The 24,784-nt window shown below is 31.1% G+C and overlaps 1 protein-coding gene across 1 annotated transcript in view; it reads left to right on the forward strand.

The window, feature by feature from the left end:
• The first annotated feature begins 14,976 nt into the window (after positions 1-14,976).
• Positions 14,977-24,784, forward strand: part of LOC130891582 (PAS domain-containing protein cky-1) — a 225,044-nt gene continuing 215,236 nt past the window's right edge. Inside the window, exon 1 of the mRNA XM_057796413.1 lies at positions 14,977-15,153. Coding sequence (XP_057652396.1) covers positions 15,143-15,153 — 11 coding nt within the window. The 5' untranslated portion in view covers positions 14,977-15,142. The remainder of the gene's footprint in view (positions 15,154-24,784) is intronic.

The raw sequence follows: 24,784 nt of genomic DNA on the forward strand, positions 1-24,784 counted from the left end.
GTAACGTAAATAAGAAATGTATAAAATAATGCTTTATCATTCAATGATATAGTGTCGCAAACGGTTTACGTTGTATGTATTAAAATATTTCAATAAATTCAAATGAAAAATTCTATTATACAAAATAATTAACTGTAATTGATAGTTATTCACTCAATAAAAATTGAGCACCTGTAAAATATGTGGTATGGTGAATTAGAGAGAATAGAAACGGGGATGTTTCTAATCCAGACGTCAATGTCTATTTAAATCTGTCATAGCCAAATATAAATTAGTCATTGCTTGCCAAAAATATTTCATATTGTGTACCAAAGAATATTCCGAATCACTTCGGACGTCGATGAAAATACGCAAAAAAACAGTCAAACATATAATTTTAGACCTTTAAAATTACGAACCAGTTCACCGCATTTTGGTAGATTATTATTAGCTCAAGAGGTCGGTATTTTAATTTTGATAAATTTTAATATCCCATAAACTGACAAGGAATTATTATTTTTATTTATTTTGATATAATTATGTTTTCGAAAACCTGTAGCTACTTTTGTAACTCCCTGGTAAAACTCCCTTCACATTGTGCTGGAATGTATTGTTAACACACGTGTATTTTTGAAAGAAACATAGAATACTGCTTAAATTCTGTTGTTCGTGCTACGGAGATTTACTAAAAGATGGAGCTGGATACATAAATTAGAGTAGCAGGAAGTAGGTCCGCCAAAATAGGCGCTATTATTTAAATAAATATCAAATGTGTATTATGGGTGTGTATTTTTTTTAAATCAATATGTAATCAGTGGTGGATTCACCAGCAGACTGAGTAGGCTGTGGCCTAGTGCGGCAGATTTCAAAGGTCGGCAAATTGTGTCCAACAATTCTTTATTTCTATTCATAAAATTGAAAAAAATATATTCTTCACCCTAACGAATTGGACAAATTCGATGAAACACCTCATGAAGATATTAGGATGGTAGCGAATGATTACTTTAGAGCTAACCCGTTTCTAGTTGTCTAAAATCCGCATTAGTAAAACGGCAAGAGGCCTTTAACGGATTTAACTTGAAATGTTCATTTTCTACAAATTGAGTGAGATGCTACAACCGATTCTAACAGAAAATATAGTTTTCTAGAAAAATTGTCTATACAAGAAATGTTCTATAAACAGAATTAGTTCAGGAATGCGTACACTTTCAAAGCTACCTTTCACTTTTTACTTCATATTTCTCTGTGTACACCAGCGTAAAATTGTTCAGGTGAGAAAAGATTTTCTTGCTTGAAAATATTGAAGAATTATTAAAACCAAGAAATGCTTAACGCTTTAGTTCTTTTATAAAGTCAGAACTAATGAACAAGTTTTCGTACGACCATATAATTAATGATTTTGTTATTAAACTGCGAGTGTAATAAAAAATATGTATCAGCGATTCTCGTTGTATAAGTTTTATTCTTATTATATAAGTCTTGAATAGTTTTAAAACATTCTTTACTTTACTAAAGTAGTACATGATTCACCATTGGTTAAAATAATGTCTTTTAACAGTTCTTTGCTGTGAAAAAAAATCAATTATCCTATATGAACCCTTGGTTTCCAAATTAGAATGTTGAAATTTGAATAATTATGAACCAAAATCCACCACTGTGTTTAATAGTGGTAAATGAAAAGTGATAACGGTATATATTGGTTACAATAACTTTTACTATTATTTATAAACTATGTTCAACTCAACTAAAAAAAAGATTGCAAAAATATAGTAAAAGTAAAATTTTAAGGAAAGCTTTTCCAAACTAATAAAGCGGTCACAGAAATATGTCCTTGATCAATATTTTTCAGGCAATTTAGCTGGTGAGGAAAATATTAATACAATGAAAATAGCTCATAACATCACCCTTTTCTATATTTTAACATCACCCTTTTCTATATTTAATTCGTTTCAGGACCAGATGTATGATTTGGAAATATTCGTAAATATCAATATACTTTTATAAAGCTACTTCAAATTAGGAGTCCATCTTTAGAATACCTTTAATTTGCTGTATCGGTTAGATATCTTGAATTAGAAATCGATAAATTTACTATTACTCAAGGGCGTCGCCAGCTTATGACTAAAGGGGGGCAATGGGGCAATATTATGGAGGATAAAAAATGTGAACGCCTGGTACAGTCGAGAGTATGAAGTGTTACAGTTCAGAAGTCTTTGCCTCGATGACGATTGTACTAAGAACGGTTCTAATATCAATATCAATGTATAAAACTTCACAAGCCCTCGACAGCATAATCACTAAATCAAACTTTTGAACACAGTTATAATTATTTATTTTAACAAAAATAATATTTAATTCCAACATAACCTGAGGGGATTTTTTGCAAAACTTTTAATCACTTTATCATTAAAATTATTTAGGTTTTTATTTACTATAGCTCTGTGTACACTCATCATGGCCAGACCATTAAGGCAATCTTCTGTCATGGTGCTTCTTAGCTATGTTTTTAGTCTTCTGAGGTTGCTGAAGGTGGAGGTGGAGCATGGTAAAGCGATCAAAATTTTTAATGCTTTTTCCGTTTCGGGAAAGAAGGAATTTGTTTCTTTTAGGACATCAATAACTGTTATATTTGTTAGATTAAGCCTATCGTGCCACAATTGCTGCCAAAGTTCGATTTAATTCTTTATGTTTGGTAAATCATAAAACTTTGCAATAAATTCACAAGTTTGTTTAAAAGTTTCAGTTGTCATCTTCTACATCTGCGCCGGATGTAACTTAGATAATGCGAATGATGGCGTGTTTTCTTCAGCAAACCGTACTTTAAGAGAGGTGATAGTTGAATCCAAGTATGGTAATACTAAAGACCTCTTCCAGTATTCTGAAGGGCTTTCTGCTGGATGATTGCTTCTATGATATCGTTTCCCCGTAATACGCGGCATTGATGTAATGTCCTCCTCCAGTCCTACTTTCTCTGCAACAACAGCAGTTTCCTTTATAATTTCGTCTGTCACTTTTTCCGGATTTTCAAGGTGGTTTTTAATTAAAAGTAAAATCATTTTAACGTGTTCCGAGGCTTTCACCATGTCCAAATCTACAGATTGGACACAAATTATACAAAACTATCGTGAATGCTGGTGAACGGCTGTCGTAGAAAGAAATGCAATGCGCACACATATATTTTTACACTGTTTAATGACGTTGCGTTTTTGCAAATCTTTCTACAATATACATTGAACCTGCGATGCGGAATTTATTAATATGTAAGGATGTCAATTGCTCGCTCGGCCTTAGGACTTTGGTTGCTTCTCGGCTAGCTACATTTAATCTCTAGGGGAGGAGCAACTGTCCCCCCTTGGCAACGCCCTTGCTATTACTATTATTATACTTTAACGTATTCATACACTACAAAGTATTATTATACTCCACTGTAGCTCAGTAAAAAACAGTTTAACCCACAAGTTATCGTTACTCTAAATTGTCTGCGTTTACTATTTCTGTCAGTTTTATAGATTCAACTTCAACACCATTAAGGTATCGTCTTCAATTATTTATTATTTAATTATTAATGTGACTATAATGAATCATAAATATATTTATCTTATTTTATAATTATTATTGTATAAGATAGGAGCTAATATATAAAGAAGCCTGTGAAACTAATACTGGGCTCATTAAATTTGATATTTGTTTAGTACGCCAGTCAGATTAGTGTAACCACTATGTATGTAGAGTAACTTTAAATTATTAAATCCTCAGTTTGCTAAATGAATTGTTTTTAAAATGCAAGTTGGTGAATTGAGTTACTTAATTCTATTAATGGATGACTTAAATAAGATTACTCTTTGTACATTTGATGTCACCTGTATTTACAATTTTTTTAATCAGAATGTATTTCCCGTGACGTTGATTGGTTCTGTATCTCTTTATAAAATGTAGTATATTCAAGCAAATCGATACACACTAGAAATGATTTTTGTAAAATTCATCAAAAATATTCTGTTAATCATCATAATTATTATAAAACGTAGCGAACGCTGAAATGAAAACACCGTTGAAAATGGTCGATTTACGTGCACCGACGATTCCATTCGGGTTTAAAAGTGAAAAGGTAAAGAAATGCTTTGTGATCCGTATAGTTTGGGTGTGCTCCATTTAGGTCATACAGAGCAAGTAAAGTACGCGGACAATGACCAAGCGCTGTAATAACAGGTTTGCTCTAGTGCGGGTGGATGCTGATGCTGCATAACTATGGACCTCGGTAAAATGAAATGCGCCTGCCGCGCTTTCTTATAGTGATGGGAACAACATGGTTTGTTGATAATAGTTATTTTAGTTACACCAATAAATATAACTTTTTCAAATTTGTTTCTAAAATAAATACTATTTTTTTATGAAAAATTGTTACCAATGCTTTAAAATGATTATTAAGTAATTTATTACAAAATGTACTATACTATGAAAATACAGTCGTTTATTATCATAAAAACTGAGTTTACGTGTCAAAATTTACAGCTAGAAATATTTCTTCAGATGACTAAAATTTTTATTTCGGTAGCAAAAAATAAGTATGATAAAATATCTTTTTAGTACTTCGAAATAATTTTTTATTATTATATTTCACTTCTACGTTCGTAACTGGTAACAATCATTTTTGTTTTTTAACTAACAATGATAGAGGTATCTGAATATTGTCTTCTAAATATCATCAAATGAAGTATCCAAAAGCTGAAGTCTGTATATTAAAAATTCTATAACTTATGGCCTTCTAAACACTTTAATAGAAGATGCAAAAAACTTGATTGGAGGCTGAGTGTAGTTGAGCTGATTTTTTAGTTTTATTAGTAAATTTAACTATTTTATGTAGAAAGTTGATATTAATTTATAAAAAATGTAATTTTGTGTTTTTAGTTATTACCTTTATTACAAAATGAAAAATACTGCACACTCCACATTATACAGAGTGAGTTTTATGTATGGAACGCCTCAATTAACTCGGAAACGGCTTGTACGATTTTTAAAAATTTTTATGTACATAGGGCATCTACATTGTTGTCAGATTTATTCTTTTTTCCGGAAAAATGATGAACTTTGTTATTTGAAATAGATTAGAGATTCTGACTTCCTTACTCATCTTTGAATTCGAAGCACGCTTCTTCAATTTAAGGAAGGAATTCAAACCCTAAATCACAAATTTTTTGCATGGCAACATGAGATTTGTGTGCAGAGACGTTGTCCTGCAAAAATAGAACATATTTGGATAGCTTTCCGTGTCTTCTCTTTAATTTTTTCCCGTAGAGTGGTTAGTGATGTTGAATAGTAATCTCCAGTTATTATTCTACCCTTATCCAAAAAATCGATCATGATTACTCCGTGATAATCCCAAAAAACTGAAGCAAGAACTTTTCCAGCAGATTTTTGGACACGAAACTTCTTAGGAGTTGGAGAACCAGAGTGTCGCCATTCCATCGATTGTTGCTTTGTATCTGGATCGTAGAAATGTACCCAAGTCTCATCCATAGTAACAATTCGGTTTAAGAAGTCTAGATCGTTTTCAAATCGAGCACAGATCGAACGCGTTGATTCTACCCTTACAAGCTTTTGGTCAACATTCAAATATTTGGGCATCCATTTTGCAGCAATTTTTCGTATGTCCAAATTGACGTGAACTATATGATGAACGCGTTCGTATGAAATATTCAGTGCTTCAGATCAGATCCGTTTTAGCCCAATTTGACGGTCTGATAAAATCATGTCATGAACTGCGGAGACTGACACAGAAACTGACCTTCCCGATCGGTCATCATCTTCAATGGAAAATTTACCTCTTTTGAAGCCTGCAGTCCAATTTTTCACGCTTGCATACGAAGGACATTGATGACCAAGAGTATTAAGCATATCTTCGTAAATCTGCTTACCTCTTAACCCATTTAAATATAGGTACTTGGTGATGGCTCGATACTCCAATTCGAATCGATTTTCACAATTTCAGTGGACATCTTTTTTCTTTCAATTTATTGCGTTACTCTGGTTTACTTTTTTGACGTCAAACTTTACACTGGCACTTCTAATAAGTTATTGTTCGTTGCTATGGTAACGCCATATTTTGTTTATTCATGGAACTGGTCTAGGCTAACTATATGTCAATACATCCTTTTATTAACATTTCGTTTCTCGTATTCATAAGCTGTATAAAAATTATTAGTTAAGTTGTTACTATTTCAAATATTTGTATTGAATTCAGTATATACGGACGTACGGTTTGGTTTTAAATTTGCTTGCCAATTTTACTATAAATATTTTGAGATTGATTTTTTTTGTCAGTAACTAGGTAGTCTAGTAAATGTAACTATATTTTAAATAATGGATCATGAAAAAACCGTTCCTAAGCATTGTATAAACATGAATACACCTCTACTTTCTTGTGTCCGAGGAATAGCGACGGACGGACGCTACAATGCTGCGCTTCGAAACTATTTTTTCTTGTAATTATATACAGGGTTAAAAATATTTCAACCCACTAGCAAGTTGTTATTTTAAGATGAATTTAATAATATTATAGTTTCTTTATGTATTCATGGGTATTTTTAATAAATTACTGACACTATAATTATTAAAAACGTCATGTATATATATACCTATGACTTTTTGTTAAAATCGCGTGATATTTTTAGTCTTGCAAAGCTATTTTTAAATGGTTCATCATTGATATGGTGATTTTTCTTATTTCCTTTTTCGAAATTGCAATTGAGATTATTAAAAATGAATAGATAGTATACTGCAATTGGAAACAATAGAAAACTGTGTGACATTTGAGTGTTGAAAAAACTTGTCAGATAAAATCAACGATTTAACATTGAAATAGTAAATTTTCTTTATTAGAGTTCGTTAAGGAGCACGAATCTTTCTTCAATGTCTGCCTTTGAATTTAAAGTAATAAGTTTTATGGACAATATGTGATTCTGATAGGTGATCAGATATAATAAAGATTAGATAACACTGAATGTCTATTAAGCATCAAATTGAATTATTTCTTGTGACAAACTATAAAATCCTTTGTTAAATAAGTTCTATATTTCTTGTGAAGAATGCTTATCACTCATTTATGATAATGGTAACATTTATATTAAATATTTTTGACAAAGTATAGAAATAGAAAAGAGATATTTCAGTTAAAATGGACACAGGAAGTCGAGGAAGATATACTAAACATAACAAAATGATAATTATTGGGATTCAACAATTAGACAAAGTATCAATGACGAATTCGTTTTTTGGAAAGTAAATACTGAAATAAGATTAACTGCATCTGAAGAATGCTAAATATAAGATGTAATGTATTCATGCACAACCAACAAATAATCCATTTATCAAAGTATTTTTAAAAAGCAACTGAACTACATTAGATAATGATTGATGACTTGACTAGATTAGTCAGACATTCGTTCGACGTAATGGTCAATGAAATAGCATCGTAGTGTTGAATCCCTGTTTACGACAAAAATATTTTCAAATTCACATCTGTCACTTCTTATGACTTAATTGAAGTCATTGTTGGGCTGCAATAAATTCCAAAATTTTCTTATCAATTGGCATTAATAAGAAAATCTTGGAATTTATACTATTGATATGCACGTGTTTCTGTTTTTTTAAACAGCTCAAAGCCACTTGAGCTGAATGTATAGAAGGTACATAATTATAAAGAAGTTACGACGGTTTTTTGGCACATATTTTGAGTCACATCAAATCTGTAAGAAGAAAAATGAAAATGATATACTGGTGGATAAATAACTTTTTTACTATAGTGTAGATAATCATTTCCGTAGTAGAATCATTGTCATTGATACTTCAGTGAATAAATTAAAGTGCTTCTTAAAAGTTTATAAATTATGAAAGTGTGTTTTATCAAATTACGATTTTTAGTCATTTTCTGTTTATATTTTGAATGTTTTTCATATACGAGGTCTGGCTATTAAATAACGAGACTGCGCGCCTAGAGGGTGCCTTAGATGGACGAGTACTGCCTTGGGTATCTATATATTTTGTCTATGCACTTCCCAAAACACGTTTTCGTCACTATTATAGTATTTGTGCAATAGCGGTTTGAAATGAACGTGTTTTTTTCTCGTGACGAAAACCATGTGTGACGAAAAACAGGAGCAACGTATCAATCTCAAATTTCTCGTTAAATTGAAAAAAAAAACTCCGACTGAGTGCTATATTTTGTTGCAAGAGGCCTATGGAGACAATTCTCTATCTCGTGCGCGTGTTTTTGAGTAGTGTAAGCGCTTTAGTGACGGCCGAGAGAGCACTGAAGATGACCAGCGCCCAGGTCACCCTGTGACTGTTTCAACTCCGGGAACAGTGACCAAAATGTGCGTGCAGATCGTCGAATGAGCATCCGGATAATTGCCGAGGCTATAAACACCGATAAAGAGATATTACCTAATATTTTTTCACATGAATTCGCCGTAAAAATGAAGATTTTTTCAAAAAATTCATCGAAATCAGATCATTTTTCGATTTTCTAGAGCGTTTATGATAACATTTAAAATCAGAAAACCATATAAAATCTTTAAGTGAGATAAAAAATGGATAAACAAACATCAATTGTTTTTCTAAAATGTTTTGTGTAGATTAACAAAAAAAATATATGAACTGCGTTTGATACTTTGTAAAGAAGTTATGAACGATTATATATGAAGAAGAAGAAGAATATATGTGCGTTTATGATCACATTTAAAGTCATAAAACTATATGAAAACTCCAGGTGAGATATTTCCCATATTTTTTTTCATAAATCCGCCGTAAAAACCAAGATTTAAAAGAAAATTTATCAAAATTGGATGATTTTTCGATTTTCTAGAGCCAAGAAACGAGGGGACCGCGAAAGTATAAAATTACCAAATAAATAATTTACATGAGGTTGTATTTAAACGTTGTCACATAACATACACTGTATAATTAAAAAAAATTGTCCAATTGAAAACTAAAGATTATCGATTATTTTTCTAAATGATAAAAAGAATAATTTCCTAGATAATTTTAATATATTCAACCCTAAAATTCAATTCACAATAGAAATAGAAAACAATAACTGAATCGACAATAAACAAGAACAAATTTCAATAAAGAAATATTGAGGTATGATTATCTATGAGCGTTTTCGCAAAGAGAATGTGGCATTCTTTCTATCAAGCGTCAATTTGAATATTGATTTTTGAAATCTATGAATTTGATGTTTTTTAAAAGAAATAACAAATTATGATATCGCAGCAAATCTAGACGATGAATACATAAGTATTCGAAAGAAATATTAAAGTTAGTACTCTTTGGTATTTAATATCGCCACATTCCCACATATATATATGTATATATATATATATATGTATATATATATATATATATATATATATATATATATAAAACATAATATCTATTTAAATCTATTTTTTCGAATTTCCTGATTCGAAATATTAGCTTGCCGTTCTTGAAAGGTGAAAACAACTACTTTCCTGGTTAATACCACGCTTGCAATTATAAGGAGAGGGTCGTAACCACTGACTAGTTTAGAAGCTGTTGCGTCTCTACAGAATGGCGTAACGACCTCTCGTTTGGAGTCTCTAATCCGAATTGAAGACACACACATACTCACACACAGGTTTTATATTAATGACGACATTTTTAACTAATCAGATATCTAATGTTAAGTAAAATCCTATGAAATAGTTTTTATGTAAAATGGTTGAGTGCACTTTGTACAGAAATGTTATATTAAATCGCGATAAATGTATACTTTTGAAACACTTAACATGATTGATGTTGAGAATACATTATCTTCCCAAGCCCATAGTAAAAAACCGTAAGGTTGTCATCTGTCTGTTAAAATAAAATGTAGTTGTCACATTTTTAAAGCAAAGTTCACAAAATCGAACAATCTACATCAACCATGTCACTTATATATTCAATGAGTGTACCGAAACGAAGAAAAAACGGATACTAAATTAGAAAAGTCTAAGCGAGGTATCAGCCGGGAGTAAAGTATTTTTCAATTAATTTAAATTGCCACATATGATGGTTTCATGACGATTGAATTTGTTTTTAAATAGCCTTATTAACATTTTCTTCTACAGATTTGATAATAAATTTCTTATTAGACTTCCTTAGGAAAACATATAGTTCAAAGAAATGAAATAATTTATGAAATATGATTCAATGTGGAAGACAGTGCCAACCTTGCAGTAAAATAGTGATAATATTTACAGTATCGGCATAAATATCAAAAAAAGGAAAAATTCATAGCTTTTGTGAGTTTAAGACATGGTATATCGTTTTCAGAGACTTGAGGTAAACTGACATTTATTAACTTGACCTACCTATTCATACTAAATTTTCCCACCAGTGAACTTCTTTTCGCAAAAAACAATTCGAGCGAAAACAACTTCAACGGGAAATTTCACATTCATTCCAACTACTAAACTGTAGAGTGAGCTGTAAGGAAAAGGCCCTTTTATTCCTTTTTGAACTTTCCTCACATTATATCTCAATGCTTTTAAATATATCCAACAATCCATTGCTCAATAATTTTGAATTATTTATATCTAATCCATGATTATGACTGACAGTGTGCTCGGTAATACTCGATTTTTTGGTATGTCCATATTTTAAAAGAGCTATGTGCTCTTTAAACCGGACATTAACAAACAATTTTCATGGAAATCCATAATACTATTTTTTATTAAAAAAACAAAACAGCTCCAGGAATTGGTGGTATAGGAGTTAGAGAAGGCTTACAGGACAAAAACAAGTGACTCATGGTCGCAATCGATGTTCAAAAAGCCTTTGACTCCGAATGGATCGAGGATTTAATTTATAAACTGATAAATTTTAATATGCCTAACTATTTAATAAACATTCTACATTCCTAATTAATAAATGAAAAATTTTACGTTAAAAATAACGAAAACATGGCGGGACCATACCCCATCAATGCTGGAGTACCGGAAGGGTCAGTTTAATCCCTTTGTTATATTCCCTTTTACATATGACCTACCCACTTCACAACAGATCCTATGTACGCTGAAGACACTTGGCATGAAGACATAGGCGAAACATACCGATCCTGCATTGAAAAATATTCAAACACACTTAAACACCAGATTTTACCATACTTCAAAAACAATAAACTATCAATAGATGCCTCAAAAACAAAGTGATTGTAGTTAGAAAAAACAGCTCGTGTCCATTGCAGTTTTACATCAACCGTCCAGTACTTAGGGTACATTGTGCAAGGAATACAAACAAAATTTTACCATACAAACAAATATTAAGACCAATTTTAACATATGCAGCCACAGTCTATTACACAGGTACCAAACATAATTTCTACCCCCTGCAGGTGGTACAAAACAAGTGCCTCCGTATGGTGATTAAAAATTTATGCTGTCCACAACTTCCAAGAACCTCATGGTTATATGACATAGACGACATACACACTGTCAAAAAATAGAAATCTCAACAAACTTCCGTAATTATTGTCTGCAAAAAGGTCTTAGTGAAAAACTCAAAGCCGCAAATCGAGTATCCACAACAGTCGGCTTAGGGTTCTGGATGGTTCGCTAATCCCATAGTTTGGTTATGAAATTCCAAATTTAATACCAAAATCACAAACAAATATGAAGCAACGTCAGCCATGTTGCTTTCTCGAAAACTACAACCCCGATCGATTTTTGAAACCCTGTTTTAGATTCTGGGAGTCACAACTATATACCGGATGTTGTACAGACATTGCATTTTTGGCTAATGCCTCGCATGCAAGGAGCCTCAACAACACTCCCAGACATACACAAATCATCTAAGAATCGCCAGAACACCGGCCAAACTATTTTAGATATATCTTTTAGATGATTTGTAATTAAGGAGCAAAACAGTAAATAAAGGCATTTTTAATAACAGACCTGACATCGTGGTGGTTAATAGAAGAGTCAATCCAGTCGATGTAGCTATATCGAACACTCACAACGTCCTCAACAAACACCAGGAGAAACTGGCCAAATACGCGGATTTTGCAATTGAGATTAAACAGATGTGGTACAGTGAAAATGTGGAAATAGTCCCAGTTATTATGTCAGTAATTGGAGTCGTGCATAAGACCCTGCACGATAGCATCGCCAACCTGGGATTACAAAAAACACCTTCGCCGACATCCAGAAGGCTGTAATATTGAACACCTGCCACACAGTGCGCAAGTTCATTATGTGAACCGAGCCTAATCCTTTTGATACTTTGTATCCGTGATAGGTAAATAATACCGGCTCTAAGCTGAGTAGTGCATAAGTCTTTCGCATAATAATAATAACAGTACGAAGAATTATATATAATAAATTAAAATTTCTTTTATTTCTTGAACCTTTTGATATATTAATGTATCTAAATGATCTTGATTTTAGGTGTCTTCTGTTTTAAAATAGTTTTTTTGATAATTTTCAAAAGTAGGATAAATTTTGACGTTTCGACTTTTCTTAAAGAAAGAACAGTTCTAAAATCAAGAACATTTAGATGCATTAATTAATAAATAAAAATTAGATGGAACAAGCAAATTTAGGATTAAACAATTTAATGAAATCCGATTCTTCTAATTGGCATATAAAATAAAACAAAATGCGGAATGAAGAAGTCGCTTCTTACTGTATATACTACTGTTGTAATTGTCATGTACAGATACGTCAAAAATGCATAATCACTTGAAAATTAATTTTGATATATCATCGAGAAATTATTGATAAAATATTTGTGAAAATCGTGCAACAGACAAGATTATGTACGTAAGTTCGTGATTTCTAAAATATGCTAAGAACATAATTGCAATATTTTTCTGTTTTATATCTATTTTATCAAATTTAATTACTCTAACGAATTTTAACAGCATTTCCTTGATAAAAATTCATGCGAATATTAGACATCGCGTAAAACAAAATTTATTTAACATAATTGTTGTTTACAATATGAGGAGAACAGAAATGAACTGGATAACCTCCCAAATATGTAAGTCTCAATATGATAAAAAACTGGACGTTATGGAGATCTAAAGTTGAAAAGATCAAATCTGTCGTAACTTTCATTCAATTATATTCCCATGATATTAAAATATCATATGAGTATAATTTTAATAATTGAAAAACAAAACATAGAATACTATTTTTTATTATATAAAAATTCTTTTGACTTTGAAGTTGATTGTTCCATACTTTCAAATTCAAATTTGAAACAGGAGAACGCACCAAAGAGCTGGGTTGTGTTTAAGAATTCTATTTTGTATAAAAGTTGTAACTTTACGATTTGTAAATTCTTTAATTTGATATAGTGATGCAAAATACAATAGAAGTTTTCCTTTACTCAGATACTAATAGATTCAAAACTCATTAGAATTTCACGTAACCAATCTACTCTTCCACATCTCATGAGAGTCAATTCTACAGAAGCAACGAGTGTAGATTATATGATAAAGGCTCCAGTTCATCTAGTTCTAGAATGCCCTGAAATTACAAACATACGAAAGCCGTTTCTCCGATCGCTAGGCGGGCAGAAGAACGCGGGCAACGCTTATTGTCATTCAAGTGTCAGTCAGCGTTGTGCTACAGCCACGTAAACATGTCTGCCATTATTGATGCTCCCGCCAATTGCTTATTGTGGATTGCGAAGTGTGATTCCTTTTCTACAGGCTGAAGGCCATAGCGCTGCAGAAATCTATCGGAGAATGAGTCGTGTGTATGGGGAAAACTTCATGAGTGATGGTGTTGAAAGTGTGCATGATGAAGAGGGCCAAGGACGCAAATCTGTCGTTTCAGATGACCTGGTTCAACGAGTCGACAGAATGTTTAAAAAACCGCAGATTCACTATTAATGCTTCGTCTATGGAATTTCCAGAAGTTTCAAGGTCTGTTTTGTACTCTACTCGAATTCATTGGCGGCAACTTTCTTTGAAGAGGGTATTGAAAAGCTTGTCCACCGATATGACAATTGTCTAAATCTCTTCGGGGATTATGTCGAAATTTAACCGCAAGTGTACCAATCTTTTGGTAATAAAATTATTGTTTTATATGAATATATACTGAAGCAATCTCAAGTAATTATTTATAATAAAAGATTCTTTATACTGAAAATATAGTTTGAGTGAGCTTACAAAAATCAGTTTTATTTTGTATGATCGATTTCCAAACAAAATACCAGAATTACAATCACAAATTTATTAATATTAATGATCGAAGGAACTAAAAAGGGGTGATAGAGATGTTTGACAACATTTGAAAGGAGTTTTTTTTATATTTATATTTTTGTTATAAGAATTTCGCTAGGCTGGTGACATAGGTGAATTACATAGAGATTCTTTAGATAAGAAGAGGTTAGTATAAATTGAAATTTTTGCTGAAGCTCATTAGGAGGTAGAGGGCGGTTTTTGGAAGATACTGTCAGAAAGTAGAAAAGTCAAAGATGCGTAGAATATACAGTAGTTTTACTTAAGGGAAAGTCATTAATTAAACTACACTGATTGATACTAATTTGCTTTTAAGTTACAAAATAAATTATTTTTCACGCTCCAAATAAAAAACAACGAAATTTTTGCATCAACACAAAACTGTTCACAATTCAATAATGATTATGGGAACAAAAAAGTTTATTTTCAGTGTTTGAGGTGTGAGTCCAAAAGTATATTATTCCAGACTACCTCGATTCATTTAATTAATTTAGATAAAAATCGTTAAATTATCCATTATTTCGCAAGTAAATCGTTTTATTGGCTGATTTGCGGAGTCGTGATGTGGGCGTAGATATTACCAAAAAATATTCCAATTTAATGCATTTCAGTTCATCTTTATATTATAATATAGCACAGAGAGTAAGAGAGTACCTATATTGTATCATTATTATAGAGGATAGAAGGGGTCTACCACGAACCAAGAGGAAGGGCACTCCAACGTTAGTTGCCGTGCATCTCTCGAAGAATCGGTAACTTCAACTACGCAACAATTTCTTGTGCTTAAAAACTCACGTGTGAAGCGTGTTTGGTAAAGATCGCGCGCATCTCATACTGTTTTTTATTTTATTTTTTGACAATGTGTGTGAAGTATTGTGAATTGATCTAAGTGAATTTTTTTTTTCCTGCAAGATGTTCACGCGGTATGTCGAATTTTAATTGAAATTTTACCTTTTTACTCTATGTTGATTTTTCTCTATTTAAAAATTAATCTTTTAAGCGACTTATTTTTGACAAATTGTAAAGCATTACAAATAATATTGATAGCAATGCTTGAACTATTGTCGAATTATATTTATTGAAATATGTCTCTTATAATCTTTATTTGAATTGTTCATTAAAGAAAATTATACTCGTATTCAATTATCCATTGAAATGCTTGGATTTCAACGACGTAATTGTATTCAACAAATAATTTTTTATTCTGCAACCAGTTATTACCTTCTTCAGAATCTATTTAAACTTGAAATCAAAGTTCTGAAAATGATTATTAATGACTAGCGCTCAGTTACTTTATCTGATTTCATGCTTAATCATTGGTGCAGATATATACACTCATATGTAAAATCAGCCAATTATCAAAGTAATACTAATTTTGTAAAAACTCATGCACCAGCTTTAAAATACTTTTCACTGATATTATTTCATTCCATAATTATAATACTTTATGTATTGAAATAAAAAACCTTTCCTCTGGCCTAACAATTTCTAAATTTTTTTCACATTTTACCAATATATCCAAATATTAATAAAAATTATAATCCTTTTTGGTTGGAAAATAATTTTCGTTTTTTTGCCTTATGTTTATACCTTTTGGGTTTCGAATGAAGATTATTCTAATTGGGTAAAAATTAAACAACTTAAATAATTGCAATATCAATTCGCTTCAACTATATCATTAAGAGTTTCCAAATTATCGTATTGGTATTGTAAAGTTCAAGCTCTAATTAATTTTTTGCATTTTCTAATGTAAAACATTATATAGAATCTTTTTCAATTACTTCTCAGAATTCACTTTATTATCATCACTAAATATGAGGTTCCAATCAATTGAAAATCATTGATGCCAAAATATCAACAATAATGTACTAAAGCTGGACGCAACACATAGTATTAAGGAATATTCAATTCTTTACTATTTAGGTCTTTCATTCACTTCATTCTATAATTGTTTTATTGTGAAAAGGTCAGTTAAAGAGGGATTCCAAGGAAACTAACTGTCAAGTTTGCAACAAAGTGCATTACATCCCGCGGAAACAAATATCATGTTACATCAAACGATCTCTTTATTTTAACCAATCCATGAATTACTACGGTTTCTATTTAACAACAAAAAAGATCAAAAATTCATAATTTATCTAATTGCATCTACAATCAACTTAATTTTTGATCAATGTCATCGAATTATTATAATTATTATGTGTGGTTATAATGATAATATAGCAATCACTTCAACTAAATGTGTATCTGCAAAAACTGGGTTGTGGAGCAGGAACTATTCAGCAATTCATGCGATTGTGGTTTAAATTCAAAAGGATATGGATAGATTTTGAGAAATTGAAGACATTCATATCTATAAAAAGAAGAGGAAGTATGTGAGCAACACTTCAAAACTATATTACTGGAAATGAAGAGGTTTTAATACGCATAAAGAACAAATAACTTCTTAACGAAACATGACCGATTATCATTAGAACCTCAGTTGAAAAGATATCCGGAGTTTTCTGACCAAGACAAATCAATCACAGATGAATACATTCAGCTGGAAAAGTTTGTTTTGCCCTTCATATATTGTGATTAAAACTCCAAGTGACACAATTAGAATAAGTGTCAAGTACAGACGGTTAAATAAACGATTTACTTGAAGTAGGACCTGCTATTTAAAATGATCGTTTATCTTACGTTTCGTATTCTTCAATATTTTGTTACTCGAAATATTAAGGAAACTTTTAATAAAAATAGAAGATAAGTTCATCAACTTTGTGAAGATAAACAATAAAGTTATCCAAAAGTAGCGGCTAGCTGATGAAGTTGATTATTATGAAGAGGCAATGCAGCTAAAACATTTCCCTTTTAAGATATGGTGGATTCATTCTCAGGCACCTCAGGTATTACAACGATAACATGACTGTAGTATAAGCAAATAACAGGAGAAAACCGACACGATGCTCAAAACATTAGGCATGCATTGGGATTTTAAACAGGATGAAATATACCATATAAAAACATATTATAAACTATTGGATTTGAATAGAAAATTTGAACAATTCAATGTTATTCTTCGTCGTTTGCGGAGGGGTGAACTCATCGACAATTTTGAAAGTGTGCATGCGATCGGTCCCTAAACTGATTGGGAACTTGACCCGCGAATAAAGTTTTTGAAATGTTGGTGGAAAAGATTATGAGCTTTACATACAAGATTAACTAATAAAAAAATCTTTGCTTAGTGCAAAATAAAGAGTTGCTCCTATTAAAATCGTAGAAACTATTTCGAAATTCAAATTATGTGCGGCTTTATTATGTGATAATTTATTCTCCAACAACAGTCTACACTTTCAAATGAAAGAGAAGGATCAATGGATCTGTAGAAATGTATTGATTAAATTAAAGCAGATCGTTGTTTGTTTTATTGATGATTGAAGTGGCTTAGCATATTCTTTAGCTTCAAAATTAAATTCTTCTAGGACAATGTATTCAATGTATATATATTCTTGCAAAAATTTAATAATTGTTTCCAAATTGTTCAACTAAAACTATTTGCTAGTAAATTTTTTAACTTTTTGATAGTTTTTAGAATAATTCAGCTTATAATTTATTCAGTTAGAGATTTTCAAAATAGAAGCTTCGATTTGAATAATTGCAATATCGTTTTTAAAGTTTCGCTTGTTGACACCAACGATTTCTAGTTTACTGATTTTAGTAATTGAGGAAAGAGCAAGAATAATACATTATCCACTAAACAATAGAATAATAAATAGTTAATGTAAATATAAATAAACGTTAAATGGCGAAAACATGCGTTAAACAATATTAGCTTAACACTAATAATAAACAATGCGTCTTATATGGTGTCAGGAATTAATGAAGGTAAACTAATTTGATGTTGTTTTAAGCAGGTTGGAGTGCTCTATAATGAATCAATTTTGCTTTGATGATCAAATAAATACTCAATATTTGAATATAGATGACTGGTCCCATTAACAGCTAGCAGCATTTTTAGTATAGTTCTCACATAATTATTCATAATTAATATTTGTATTAATATAACTAACTCTTCCATCCATAAACACGTCTACAAAAAGATTATTTATTATGAATGGATTCGTTCACCGACAAATACGGAAGAGTTAAATTAAAAACCGACAATGTTGATTTTATTTTTGTGAAGCGAAAGCGAATTATATTTCAGATTGGTTACTTACTCTTAACCAAATTTATAAGAAACTGGGATGATGTTCGGTGTAATTGATGAGCTTACTGCTTACCTGCTATATATTTTATTCAACTCCAAATTAGTTAGAGGAGGAATGAAATTAGAGTAAAAATCAAATCACGAATATTTACAGCCTCTCAGAATTATCTGACGCCGCCTATTTTTGTTCCAACGTCTAAGCAATATTTTCACATATATTGACATCTCACTGTACATATAAAAAAGATTTAATAAAAGAAAATAATAAAAATTGGTACATTATTGGATGAATCCAATCCTAAAAAATAGAGGAGTACTACCGTCCGTCGGCAACTTAAGCATTATTGTTTTCTCAACCAAAATTTTTTTTCAATAGATATCTTCCATTGCCTTTTTTGTGATAAAAATTATTCAGTGATTGTACCAGGGTTTTTAGAATCTCTAAAAGTTTTATGAGAAATAGCGTAGCGTCTTAGGGAATGGAATTAAATAGTTCTAAAAATTGTTTTATTTCGAAGATAAAGTTAGTATAATTAATTTTGAGAGCTGAGAGTATCACGAATATGAAATATGTTCAACGAGTCATAGAAGAAGACCCAGCTTAAGCCATACAAATTACTACCAGCACATCACATTACAGAAGACCAAAAGTAAAAACGTCGAGAATTCATTCAACATATATTACAAAGACTGAATTCAGTTAATTTCATTATGTATTAGAATGAATAATCGTTTTACATAGTAAAAATATTTATTAAAGAAAGTAAATAATTTCGAGGATCAAAAAATTACATTTTTTGAATAAATGTTACCGGGAAAAACATATTTTGAAAAGATATTGTCAAATTTGACAGTTAGTTTTTGAAGCAATTAATTTGGTGACAAAATGGAGTTTTGGAAGTGAAAACATTGTAACCACCGTCGGACACATTTTTGAGAACGTTTTCGGAGGATAATATTCACTTTAATGATAATGAAAGTAACGAAATTACTAAAATTAATATTAGACCATTTATTTATGATCTAAAGTAGGACTATGATAATGCAATTCCAAATAGTTTCAGCATCTTAAAACTTGAGAAAGCAATAAAAAATACCACCATAGATACTTAGATTGTTTTTAGTTATTTTTGAGAGGTACAAATTGAAAAAAGGTAAAATAAAGTACAAATATAGAAATTGTCGAAAAATTTCTACACACTTTTTGTTTCTCCAATTTCCTCTACAAATTACAGAATAGATTTTGTGATATCGTTTAAAAAAATTAAACAATTTTATTTATTTGTATTTGTTATTTTTATTACTTGTTATTTATAATAAAAAACTAGGTACAAAAATCTGATAACTCCTCACCTTTCTATTACTTGAAGTATTTGATTCTTCCACCTTATTATTGATTTTTCTATCGTTAACTTCATCTGAACTGTTCAATTTCTTTTGTTATTCTTTGACTACCATCATTTACAACTACTTTGTATCTTCTCGTTTATGTCGCATTTTACTCAGAAGTATTATTTCTACGTTTGTTTTCGCTTATGTTATGTCTTGTTAACATCCACGGTCGAGTGTCATACTTTATTCTGTCTCTTCTTTCACTGCGTCAATATAGTTGAAACTTGTGATGATTTCTTTTCATGTCTTTAGTTGATTTTGCTATATCTTCCATATGTTTTCCTAGAAATTCATCTGATTCTTGTTCTGGAAATGGAATTTTATTAAGGTTCAGTGTACAAAATGAATGTTGCAAGTAATTGCCCAGACGACGCGTCAGTATGATTGATCAGTCTGTCATTTGTTTGATTGTTTCAAAGGCTGAATGTGTATTGAAATATTTTCATGAGCTTTTCGATTATTTTTACACATTTTTTGTTTTTCTAATTTCCTTTAAAAAGTACAGAAATACTGATATTAAAAACAACGTAGATGATTTTGTGAAACTTGTCTAAAACATATTAATTTATCTTTATATGTTAGAGGGGAAATCGATTTAAAATGAAAATTATTTTATATATTCGAAGATGCTGGGAATGAAATTTGAACAAGATCTAAAACAGACGTTATGAAATGTTCAAAATTCGATTGGTGGTAAAGGTCCTTCAGGCAACTTGGATTTGGACGCGATAAAATGTTTTTCTAAATTGAAAACTTTAATATCTTATAGAATCATGATTAAATTGATTATAAATTTTTTTAAGTCTTCAGTGACACATTGTTGTCTACTTCATACTACCATTGTTAAGTTATAATTCCTAGTAAAAATTGCGTCACTATCTAGAAGTTAACCGCATGAGACACCTGGTTCAGAAATACATTGGCGGAGCATAATGTACAGCAGCTTCATTAAAAATGGGTAATTTAAATGAAACAAGGAAGTAAATAAATCATTTTGCAAGGGATAATCATCTATTTGTCTATTTTTGATCTTGACAATCATGTAATAGGGATTGTAGAATGGAAAACGAAATTGGATTTGGTTGTAACTGCTCCAATCGAAAATATATCAAATTAAATTGATTAATATCTGATCTATAGTCATTATATTTTTGAAAAATTCCTAATAATTCACAACTTTCACTACTTTTATTACTGTTTAATACAAACAGCTTATATACCTTTGAATTTTGTGAAAATTGCGGTACTGGATATACTTTGAGTAAATTATATAAAAACAGTTTGTAGTTGGTATTGAAAATCGATTGTAGCATGTACCTGATGGCAAAGTACGAAACAATTGTATTCAATGATGACCCAAAATAATTACTAGTCTATTTCTGCGCTTACCAGAAGTAATTCAAAAATCGCAGGCCATTGGATCATTATTTATTATTAACCCAGAGCATAAGCGTTTCAGTAAGAGTATTTTGAATATGTTTTATATGTGAAAATTCCCAAAGTCTCTTTTTAAACATGCTTTTGAGACTAGTATCTGATTCTATGAAAAAACAATTGCAATTTCTTTTAATAATTCTCTCTTGACGAAGCAGTACGTTTTTAGAATAAATAGTATGAAATTCATTATTGGAAACAAAAGTTAAAAGCAGCCGTGGAAGCCAGACAAATATGCGAAATTGAAGGAAAAGATCCAGATGTAAAATCTGTGGTCAGAGGCGGCCTTACCCATTGCGAGGCTCCGGGCGGCAGGTCTTTGCGAGGCCCTTTATCCTTCGTGAAAAATATATGATGCGAAAGTAGGTCTGGTTGTTTGGTTTAGGTATTTGTCATGTTTAAGGAGAAATGCTAAAATTATACAGATAAATCAAATTTATCTGTATAAAGATTTACAAAATTAACAAATACAGAGATGATAAATTTTAAAATTGATGTTTGTGGCTTTTCCTAAAACTAATTTTAGCACCGAGATAATGTTATCGTTTCCTTCATACACACGGATGAACATATTCAGTTCTTCGTACAATTCATATCCATCAATACCACATGATTCTCTTACTGTCATAGATATTTGCAAGTCACTGCATTGCTTTAAAAGTTCAGTATCATTAATTTCCTTCAATTTTTTTATATTGTACATGAAACTAAATATGCTTTCATGATGTTTAAGAGCCTTAAACCTAGGATAATAGCTTGCGCGCACATTGTCGACAATGACATAAAAATAGTTTTTTTTTTGAAAATTTCTTCCTCTTTGAATTCATGAGCTTCATCCCCCCCTTCATAATCAAAATGTTTTTTTTACATCATCTTCTGACTTCTTTAAACTGTCTGTCAATATATTATTATATAAAAAAATAGTTAAAAAATATCAAGTTTTTTAAAATTTGCTTGGGTTGTTGCGCGAGGGCCCTGTAAGAGCGAGGCCCCTGGGCGATTGCCCTGTTCGCCACCCCCTAAGGCCGCCACTGTCTGTGGTAACACTAGTTCGGATTCGTACGACATTTGATAAGTGCGTACCACGCGATTGACGCGGCGTGCTTAAGGAGCTCTGCAGCTCTAAGTTAAGGCTGCAACCTGCAGCGATAGTATCCACACTTTGGAAGCACGATATTTTCAAAGAATACCTTTCTCTCCATGCGTACAGAGGTGTTGCAATGTACTCTTAATGCTCTTACGTTAGTTTGTGTTAATTTTTGCATTGTTTATGTGAGCTCCAATGAGGGCTAAAATCAAAATCAAAGCCATAGAATGCGGTGAGATATAATTCGAATATTAATGCTTTGTTTTTGTATGATTATTTAATTAACAAAGTGAACATTGGAAACATTATTTATGAGACGCCCTCTATATTTCAAATGAAAAGATCTGACTAAGTAAAATAATGCCAAGTAAATTTATCCTAAAACGCTAAATTCATCTCTGAATGGAGGATTTTCTGTTTGTTATGAACTTCTCGATAAATGGGAGTAAATTTGCAATTTTATTGTGTGTAATTATTTCTGATAAAACGATGATTGCACAATACTCAGTAACTTTTCTGTAAATTGTATGATTATACAAAATTTTTTTCTAATTGAATGATATTGCTGCAATGCGATTTAGATAAAAGAATTTGTAGAACATAACAATCTAATAGGAGTTGTTTATGTACGAACAGATGGACACTTTAGCTTTCAAATGAATATTTTTATTAAATAGATAATAATTTAAAAATGTTCAAATTTATTTTGATACTTTTTATATAAGGTTGGCAACTACGTACTAAAGTTTATAGTGCTTAACAGGTGCACGTGTCAGAATTGATGTAAAAAATTTATATTTTTACAATTTTTTTCAGGCCTGCCACAGGCTTATTCAAGCACAAAACTCTTTATATTATGATTAATTTACATTTACATACTAATTATGATATATATAATTATTATATCTGTTATAATATCCTTTATTTTTGCAATGAATTCGACAGTCGGCTCAAGTTCGAGAAAAAATGTAAAAAGACAAAGAGGTGAACGCAAAAAAGTAACAGTACATACGACAAAATAATATATAGTTTGCTTACTTTTTGCTGGATACTTCATTCATTCTCTATCACAATAATAAAAATTTTGGAAACAAATAACAGCAAGAATAAAATCGAACTAAGGTTAGATTTACCAAGAGGCCGAAATGATTAGTTTTACGGGCAGCTGATCTGAGACTGAAATTTGGTTGGCTGTTAAGCCAAAAATAACTAGATTTCTTCCTAGAATTGCAGCTTGCACGCAGTAAAAATGGCACAAAACCGAAGTGGTAGATCTTGTATGAAACAATCAGCGGATGTTTTCATCTGCGCATACTTTAACAAGAAATAATGCGTCTTGCATTGAATTACACGTTGTATTGCATCATTTCAAGCGGCTTTTAAGTCTGTGTTCAAGTTATCTTCTATAATCCATTTTCTAAGGTTTCCTGAAGAAGCATTAATTTTATCGCAACGTTCTGGTGGGTCTACTGAAGTTGATAATAACCAAATCAAAGTCATAATTGAAGAGGATCGTCAAATAACTGTTCGATTGCGAAGAGGTTACATGTGTCGCACACAATAATTGAAAAATACTTAAAATGTCTTGGGCTATTTAAGAAGCTTGATATTTGGGTACTTCACGAATTATAAGGAATTCATTTAACACAAAAAATCAACATTTGCGATTTAACCCTTAATCGAATGAAACCGACTCTTTCTTGAAAAGAATAATCACTGGTGATGAAAAATCGGTCCGTTAGAGTAACATACTTCGAAAACGATCATGGAGCAAGCACGTTAAACCAGCAAAAACCACATCGAAAGCTGAAAAACATCAAAATAAACTCATGCTGTCAGTTTGGTGCGGTTACAAAGGTGTTATGTTTTTGAGCTGTTTCCAAGGAACCAAATGATCCATTCTAATGTTTACAGTCAACAATTAATGAAACTGGATGAAGCAATCAAATAAAAACAGCCAGAATTGTCAAATCGGAAAGGTTTAGTGTTCCACCATGTTAATACAAGCCCTCACATATCTTTGGCAACTCGTGGAAAGCTATTGGAGCTTGGATGGGAAGTGATGCTACATCTCCCATACTACAGCCCTGATCTGGTACCATCTGATTACCGTTTATTTCGAAGTTTGCAGAATTCTTTGAATAGTCAAACTTCGGACATTTTATGAGCGCGGAATCATGAAGGTCAAAGAAAGATGGCAAAGGGTCATTTAACACAATGGAAAATATATAATTGAATAAAAACTATTTTTTTTTGAAAAAAAGTTTCATATTTTATACTACAAAACCGATATTACTTTATCGCCAACCAATAATAATAATTAATACATCCTCACATGGTTTCTCTTCCATAAATTTTACTAAAAATCCCTTCTTCAATTATTTAATTTGGCACTCTAATATTTTCCTAAAACGAGCAACCAAGCTATCTGGGTATCAATTTTGTAGGA

The sequence above is a fragment of the Diorhabda carinulata genome, chromosome 1 (assembly GCF_026250575.1).
Source record: "Diorhabda carinulata isolate Delta chromosome 1, icDioCari1.1, whole genome shotgun sequence".
In the NCBI taxonomy this organism is placed as follows: Eukaryota; Metazoa; Arthropoda; class Insecta; order Coleoptera; family Chrysomelidae; genus Diorhabda; species Diorhabda carinulata.